This window comes from Schistocerca piceifrons, chromosome 2 (assembly GCF_021461385.2).
Source record: "Schistocerca piceifrons isolate TAMUIC-IGC-003096 chromosome 2, iqSchPice1.1, whole genome shotgun sequence".
Lineage (NCBI taxonomy): Eukaryota > Metazoa > Arthropoda > Insecta > Orthoptera > Acrididae > Schistocerca > Schistocerca piceifrons.
The window spans coordinates 682,306,527-682,315,862 of NC_060139.1; the positions used below are offsets into that span (position 1 = coordinate 682,306,527).

A 9,336-nucleotide genomic window follows, 5' to 3' on the forward strand; every position below is an offset into this window, starting at 1 on the left:
TGAAAGGGTAGTAAGATATAAGTTGGTCACTTCTGTCTACACCTATCTTGTTGAGATTGTAGTCTACAATGGCATCAGGTTTCATTTTCTTTGTCAGCCCCATCTTGCTACGCACTTCTACTTCTGTTTTGGTCATCTTGTGAAGACTTGACAAACACAGAACATCTCTTGTGTCCCTCCATTTCAGGCACAACAAATGTTCCTTCCTCATAAATATACAGTCACCCTTTTTCAGTTTTTGCTGACTACACAGCCTTAGTCTTATTCTCCCACAGGAAATCAAAAACAGCAGGTGAAGTGTAATATCTGTCCATATAAACAGTATGTCCCTTTTTGAGGTAGCGAGACAGAAGTCGCTGAAAAAGGGCAGTGACAGAATTGTCTTCCTGCCCTTTACCTGTGTAAACTTCAGTGCGTAAAACATATCATGTCTTTGCATCATACAAGGTAAACAGTTTGATACCATACTTGTCAGGTTTGTTTTTTATATAGACACGAAAAATAACTCTTCCTCTGAATCCACAGACACCTTCATCCATAGTGAGGTTCTCCTCAGGTGAAAACGATGCTGGCAACTGTGTGAGTAAATGAATCAGGAATGGTCTGATTCTGTGATTGGGATCATGGCCAGGTTCGTTTCTTGGAATGTATGAGGCATTGTCATTTACATGTAGACAAGAGAGAATAGCAAAAAATCTATTTCTAACTAGAACTGAACCTGGAAAAGGCGTGGACCAGTAATCACGCAGTCTATTTTTATTCACCAGGCACATGTCGATTATGACAGCAAAGAACAATTACATTTCATGAAGCTGTACCCCAGTCCATGAGCTCCACATGCTATTGAGTTTCATTTTGCCTGATCTTCTCATTTTATCTGCAATAGATTTCACAAACCTGTTAGTTTCTGACTTGATGTGTTTTACCATTGATTCAGGAATAAAAATTGAAAAAAATATCGAAAGGACTGCTGCTGTCATCCACTTCTGCTACACATCCACTTTCCTCTTTGAATTCAGGCAATGAAGGTTGCACGTCTAATGTAGCCCACCCTAATTCCGCACCTGAAGATTTTGGAACACTAGAACGCCTCCTCTTGCGTGGTGATCCTGTAGATGGCACAACATTTGAAGTACTGCCTTCAGTATTAGGCAGTACATTATATACCGACGGAGGCGAAATTTCATCTGAAAACACAATGGACATGTAACCTAAATGGTAGACTTATTACACAGAACAATATATAACAATGGAAAGGAAAATAATGTTGTTTTGTACCTAAGTCTGCTTTAGAAGCAAAATCACTGTATTCACTTTCAGAAACATCCCCTTCGGAACTGGAATCTTAAAATGTCTCGTTCAAAAGCTTCTCAATCGCAGTTTTAGTCAAAAACTTCAACATATTTATTGCAAAACACAATGCAAGTGCAACAAGAAATACACTAAAACTATGGTGTCACGCGACAGTACAGTGGTTTTGAACAACTGAGGATTGCCCTTGACAATGCCGAAATAGTTTCAGAAATATCCACACGATGGCAGCACCGTGCAGTGGGCAGATCATAGCACGCCAAGCCTGAATATTAGACGTTAGGGCAATGAAAACAAAGCAAATGGAGGAAGACTAGCGGAACTCGGGCGTGGGATGCCCACAGCGTGCCTGTCACACGAGCTGCACTCAGGCTTGGGACTCAAAGTTTTAATGGCACATGCAACTCAGCCTCATGAGGTAAATGTCGGTGATAGAAATTGAGGATGCTGAGGAAATGATGCAGTTCCTGGTAGATCTTCGACAGGGACATCTGCAGGATGGCTTCAACTTTCTCCGACAAGGGTAGCTGCCCAGCGTCTTGATCCTGTGGCTCAAAAAATCAACTTGTGTGACCATAGACAGACTTGGTCATATTTAGAATGACACCACATTTTTGCAGTTTTCTGTAGAGTTGAGTAAGATGCTGCTGGTGTTGCTCTGGAGGGGCAGAAAAAACGAGAATGGCATAGAAGTAATCGAAGTAAAAGGTCAGCCCTCATAGGACAGAGTCGATGAAACTTGGTCAATGTTCACACTGCATTTCGGAGGCCAAACATCATGAACTGACTCTCAAAAAGGCCAAAAGGAATGACACCAACTGTCACCAGGTGTCTTGTGTATTTGCTGCCACCATCGGAATCTGCATATATTACTTTGGAACATCTAAAACACTGAATGAATTCACGCCACTAAGCACATTATTATAGTGCTGAACTAATGCTATGGGGTAATGATCAGAGACAGTTCTATACTCCATTCACCGAAACAAGAGACGTAGTGTAAACACGGCAAGGCGCATGACCACAGCGCTGCCATCGGGGGGTATACAAGGTAGGGGCGTCAGACATTAAAAAATCAAAGTCGTGTTTTTTATAATTTGGCACCTGAACATGGTAAAGTGATCCGAGAACTACCTTCCGACACCTTTTTTTTTACATTACATTAAAATTTATTGTCACTGAAAAAGAGAAAAATTTAAGCTTTCGGAAAAGTTGTTTTTTCGCTTACTCTATATTTATCACACCATATCTCCTCAACTGTGTGTCGCACACCAAAATAATTTTATAATTGCCTTCAGTACTATATGTTGATGACGTCTGCAAATTTTCTGCCCAATAGAGTCAGTAATAGCGAAGTAATAAATTAAAATCTCACGTCTGATGCAGAACTTGTACCAAATCATCATCCGAAATATAGTAAGCGACAAACTTTTCCCCTTTAAATTTTTTTGTGGGAGTGTAAGCGAGAAAAGTTTCAGAAAGGTTTGAATTTAATTTTTTAGTTTGTTCGAATGCGATGGGTGCAACCGTTCGTCCTTTATGAGCGGTGCATTGTGCAGTTCGCAGGTGCAGCGCTCAGTCAGTGTGGGCGTCTCAGTTGCAGGTGTGAGCTCGTAAGTGGGTGTTGTACAGCAGCGATTTCAGGATATCTTAAGTTCATCTGTAAAGACGCTTGAAAGACTAGTTGTTGATTATTAGAGTAAGTATATGTGTTTGTAGTTAAGCTGAGCATTGACTGTTTATCCAATAGCATCGCATGGTTTCTTATTTTATATATTCACTTATTTCATTAACATCACATACGGCTGTCCTCATTATGTCATCCACCGATTCAGCGAGCAAGGTCGACGTGTCAGTTCTGAGTCCACCAAAGAAGCGAGCAAAGAAGAAATCATTAAGTTCTTCTGAGAAGCACATGGTGCTTAATGTGTATAAAACGGAACTGTTACATCCAGAGCAGTCGATGAGTGACATTGTTTCGAAAACAGCTGCAGCTACAGGTGTTGGACATTCTTCAGTGTATCGTGTGATAAGTGAGTACAAGGCCACACAATCTTTGACGTCTCCCAAGAAAGGAAAATTACGATGCTAATAGACAGGGATGACATCATTTTATGGAGGCAGCGTTATCTTCGAACCATTAAACGGTTGAGAGATGAAGGCAGACCCATTTACTGTTTGGACGAGACGTGGGTGAACGCAGGACATACCCGAAGTTACGTCTGGGTAGATGACACAAAACAAGCGTTTCTGTCCGGATTATCCACCGGAAGCAAGTGCCCATCAGGTAAAGAACGTCTTATTATCCCAAACATTGGCAGCAAAGCAGGGTTCATTGAAGGATGTTTGTGGACTTTCGAATCCAAGAAAAGTGGAGATTATCATGAGGAGATGTGCGCCGAATCCTTCGAGAAGTGGCTTCAAGATGTTCTTCCTCGGCTTCAGGAAAATGCAGTTATTGTTCTTGATAACGCGCCGTACCATTCTCGGAGAAAAGAAAAGTGTTTAGGACCCGATAATCACCACAAGGGCACCATGCGCTGTTCTTTTTTGGCACCAAGTGTAGTAGGGATTATCAGGAGCTATTCAGCAGTCATATCATGCCTTCATGAGTCATAGTGTCAAATTCTGCTTTCACTAAGGCAAGTCGATCTGGTGCCAAGTGCCGACGTTGGCAGAAGACTAATGGGACTTCTGCAGTCTGTATGTGATGCAGTGTCATGGGATATCTCCTTCATTGCTCCCAGAGGTCTGTGGTGGGAGTATCTTCAATACGTCACTGTATTTGCTGCTGTCTTGTAAGAGTTTAGCCATATGCTCTGCCACATCTCAACAAAAACCTGCAGCTGGAAATCATGTGACACTGTTGAGTAGCCATGTATTTTTTATGCTGGGAAGCAGTTGAAAATGTGAAAAAAAAAAAAAAAAAAAAAATGCACATCTGCAACTGTGAAATGCTGCGTAAAGTTGCATTGTAGTCTGAGGTCCAGGCTGTTTCGTAGCATTCCATACGTCAGTGTAGTTGAATTGTTAGCAGCAGTCCAATGGAAGGGGGTGCACAGCCACTTGCTGTGCAACATTGTGTGCAGGAAAACACATAAGTTGATCCAGTATCTACAAGATATTTCTGCCCAGAGTTATGATCACTGATGAATAGGTGTTGGGGCAATTTCTGGCAATTGGTCGATGTGCCTAAATCGGGTTGCTTCTGGCATTTGCATGTGTGCAGGGCATTCTACACTTGCTTGTCTGGTCCTTAAATCTCCCGAGAGACCAGCAAACTGTGGGCTTCTCAGTATCTGGCATTGAGCAAGTGGTAGACAAGTGGCTTATCAGTCACTCGTGATAATGGTCCCTATCTCTGCTGCGTTCATGACAGAACAATTATTCTTCCATCTTCTTGTTCAGTAAATCCATTTTGGTGGACAGCATGTCATAATTGGCCTGTGATACCATGTGCGATGACAAGCTATATTGCATGCTGCCGCCACTGTACTTATTGACATAGGCGTTATAGCATCAAATATTTTGTCAGCTAACTCTGCTACAGCGTCTAAGAGCATGCCAGTTTGTGACGCAATAATGGATTTCACTTGGTGTGGCAAGTGATTAATTCACAGAGTGTGCAAAAGACTGTCAGAAGCAGTTCTTGTATCCACCTTATTCTGCAGGTGTTAAAATATTGTGAGGGTCTTCCGTTGCCAATATCTTCTTGGATTAAGACTTGTCTGAGGTGCTCTTTCTCTGAAGTGAAACCTGTCTTGCCAGTTCCGTTTTTAACTTCTCATATGTGTCGGCTGTAGGTGGAGTGGTGATTACATCTTCAATCTCTGGTGCATATTTCTGATCCAGCTGGCACACTATGATAGTGAATTTGGTCGTGTTCACCAAAGAGTCGGTGCCCGCAACAGCATCAGGCAGCATGCAACGTCACCGTGGGCAGTGGGCATAATGTTTTGGCTGATCAGTGTTTATGTGCCAAAGAGGTCTAGTTCGTAGTGATACCATTCTCCTCTTATATGATTGCTTTACTTTGTGGACACACCTAGCAGTAGTGAATAGAACAATGCACATAAGTAACAGTTTATTGTGTTGTAAATAAAACGTGGCTGATGTTTATTTTGGTAGCTCTTTTCAGAATATCTTAGATCTAGTTACAGAGGAGGGTATTAATTGATATAGTATTTGTTCTTATTCACAGCATCCTTTCCTGAAAATTGCCCGGCCGCTAGCAAGTCTGACACCTCTCATAATGGCTGCAAAAGATGCAGCCAGGAATCATTAGAGCTGTAGACCAGGAACACAGCCGTATGATGGAACTTGACTTTTGACATGCAGCGACCACAGAGCTTTAAGTAGAAGCAGTCGATTGTGTGTTGTGCCACTGGGAACAATTCTTGCAATTCTGTGTACCTGGCTTTTTGTGCTGGGTGACAAGGACATTTTTCACTTAGTGTTAAGTTTTGTTGTGAATATTTTTTGGAGAACCCAGTGCTGTGAGGTATATAGTCCACAGAGAAAAATGAATGTGACCCTCGATGCAAAAGCTGATCATGGGTCTGTGCAGCTAAATGCAGTTATTTTACATATTTAAATAGCTTTGCATCTAGGCCACATTTTTATGCTGTGATGCTGTTGAGAGAGAATGGACAGTGCTGTAGTTGTGTGAGTAACTAAATTGTGGAGCACAGATCACGGGTGTCAGATGTGTTCTTATTTTTCTTCCAACCAAAGAGGTGCATTTAGATTTATTAATGGTCATATGCAAGGTGTTTTCTGAAACAGTAAGGCTTCTGACCCAGTTAACATCTTGTTCACACTGGGTAAATCTTTGATTGGAATGTTTCGGAGGTGCACTACATTCTGTAATCAATATTTTAATGTGTGAAATGAGAGAGCTGCTATTTTAAGAGTACCATTAACATGTCAGTAACCATATTTGAGATGTAGATGTGTTAAGTTTCGTATTCACTGCCTTTTTTTCTTTACTTTTAAAGATAAGTTCTTATTTCCTTGACTATTTTAGATTGTAATTTTGCAGTAATACTAAAAACCAGTATTATATTAACTGTGTAGGAAAGGCATCCCTGAAAGCTAGTAGTGTTACATAATTTTATGATAACGTTATAGGAAGTTCATTTTATTATGGTTTTAAATGTTTCTGGACAGTCATATCTCCATCACACACTTCAATTTGTATACAGATTTTGGTAAAAATAACGGAAAATAGTCATTCCGTGCTTTTTGGTGAACAGCTTAGGGATGCAACACAATGACTGAAAATGTGCCCTAGTCATTATCATCAGCTGAATTCTGATGCTAGTACAGAATTTTATAATTTTGAGAATGTGAGTAGAAGATAATTGCCATTGCATTCAAAAATATGTGAACAATTTGGGACTATTTTTTGCAAACAGCAATAAATGCAAAATATTTTTATATTTTGTCCTCTTGTGATTATAATTTTTAAGCTGTTTAGACAGAATGATAATATAATGTGAAATGTTTTGCTCCAGAAAAAGATCATGTAATAAACATGATAGGAACAGCTAAGAATGTGATATTGACATTTGTGATTTCCTTACAGTGTCTCTAAGTCAGCAGTTTGATTGTGCAGTGTGTGTTGTCTCTGGATACATTGGATGACCAAGAGTGCACACTGTTCCTGCTGACTTGCTACTCTGTTTGATGTGTTAGAGAATATTCACAACAAAAAATAAACAGAATTTCATGGCCTGTAATTTAATGGTTGCTCCGTAGTTCCCGTGCCTAGCATTTGCATGCACAGTACTGCTGTTCTACTTTCAGAATATCATTTAGTGATAAAGTGACTACCTTCAACTCACTTAAGACTTTAAAGATGAGATATGCTTATTACAAATATAGAAAGTATTCAGAAAGTAATTATAATCAAGAAAAGTTGATTATCAACATGTTGTGCTGCTGCTGCTCTCTCTCTCTCTCTCTCTCTCTCTCTCTCTCTCTCTCTCTCTCTCTCTCTAATCACTTGAAAGGCAGAAATTTAAAAAAAAGGAGTTTATCAACCAGAGTTCATATACAGTAGGAAAAGTACTTCCAAACCAAATTCTGAATGTAATTACTGTGGTGTTAGACACTTGTATTAGTGAACTTGTTTTCCCTTACTACCCTCTACAAAGATGCTTGCTGTCATGTCTCTTGCCTTCTGATGATATGTTCTGCAGTTTCTCATTTGAGCTGAAGTTACAAACACTTTTCATCCAGAAAAAGGTAGAAGTCACTCGGTGGCCCGTTTGAATGTAGAAATTGCACATGCCTAAATGTTCAGGAATAGCAGTTGCTTCAGCAGTATGCAGATATGTGTTGGCTTGTGGAAGATGTCACCAAAAGATAATCTTCCTCTGTTTTGAATTTGTTGAAATTTTATTTGGTGACATAAAGTAGATCTTCTGATTTGTTGTTGTTCCGTTTTTTGTCAAATTGACTTTTAGGTGACAGGGTGTTTAACAGTGTAGCCACAAGGCTGTTGGTGCTGAATGTCTTGAATGTTTGTGGTATGTGTAAATAATTTATGTACATTCACTACTGTGATTGTACTCTGGTGTTGAGAATTTGAATGAAATCCAAATTCAACCTCACCCTCGTAGCATGGATTAACATTCACGTGACAGTCTGCTTTGTTAACAGGTTTCAAAAGTACCTTAATCAGCGTGATATTATATTGAGAAGAATGTCATAGATGTAACTTCGTACTGTGAGCAAGCTCTTGTTCATACATTTTTTGAAGAAAACATTTGTGTCTGTAAACAAAAGTTGATCAAAAGATTGCCGCTATTCATTCTATATCAAAGAAATTAATTTAATTATTTAATACCCTTACCTACCCCCAGTCGTGTTCGTGATGTAGGGGTCTACCAACATCTTACATCTTTCTCAAGTTCCATTTTATTGTAAATTCATACCATGTGTAAGGGTATCAAAAATGTCTTTATGGATGTGTTAACCTTCATATACAGCAATACAATATTACAGAAGAACACAGAACTTAAGAAATGTGAACTGAAGCATAGAACATATTGGATGGAGTAAGTGGGAGATGAATAACTGCTTTAGCTTTGGAATTAAGTAGCTTTTTCTCAAAGTAGTCATAAAAAGAAAACATTTGTACAATATATTTTCAGAAAATAATTGTTTTCCTGTTTATCTAAATGCTTTAATTCCATGGATGCACAATCCATAAGAACACACAGCAGGAATCATGGAGTTTTACTCAGTAGTCAATAAAATTTTCAATCAAATCCTGTGGAAGGCGTGCTTCCTGGATTGGTCTTCTATAACACATTAACAAAACAATGGTAATAATCCTACTGGCTGTGCTGTGGTCGCTTTTTGTGTAATCATTCTCCTAATAATGTTGCTAACAATACAACATTGTTCAGTGCTTCCTTACGTGACACAATTATATTGCATTGTTGTGAATCAGTTGTCATTTTACTTGCATTTGTGCTTACGTTTCATTGTATGAAGTGTGAAAAAAAGTATCCTGATTAACTCAGTAGTCACTAGATGCTTGCAGAAAGAAGAAAAAGGTCTTTTATTTTTTAACTGTTTTCTGAAAATGGAATTACATTGTTCAAATGAAAATTAGTAGCCCGTGATTTGAGTCAACGAGTGAGCATTTAGTTTTGGCACCTAAAATTTAAGATGTCAGTCGCAAATGTCAATTGTGACATTTTTTTAAAGTGACAACAGTTTATTTCTGCATAGTTTTGCCAGACTACCAGTAATTGTGGTATGAAAATCTCAAATAATAACAGAGGAAGATAGTTCTGTTTTCTTGATTTCAGTAAGTCCAACTTAAGATTGTGTTGTCTCCATGACAAACATTATCATTAATGCTTTCTGCTTCATCTAAGCAAGGACAACAAATAAAAGTATTCATAAAAATGAATTGATTTCATGTAAATGTATAGATAAAGCAAATTCATAGCCTCTCCCATTACACCACAGATCACAAGGGGCTAACAGATGCTGGATTTCTCTGTG

At 39.0% G+C, this 9,336-nt stretch overlaps 1 protein-coding gene across 2 annotated transcripts in view; it reads left to right on the top strand.

Annotated features, from left to right (window-relative positions):
* Positions 1 to 6,732, top strand: part of LOC124776520 (serine/threonine-protein kinase Pak) — a 140,053-nt gene extending 133,321 nt beyond the window's left edge. For both annotated transcript variants that reach the window (XM_047251548.1, XM_047251549.1), the window contains exon 10: positions 5,513 to 6,732. In XM_047251548.1, coding sequence (XP_047107504.1) covers positions 5,513 to 5,596 — 84 coding nt within the window. In that variant the 3' untranslated portion in view covers positions 5,597 to 6,732. The remainder of the gene's footprint in view (positions 1 to 5,512) is intronic.
* Positions 6,733 to 9,336: the final 2,604 nt, after the last annotated feature.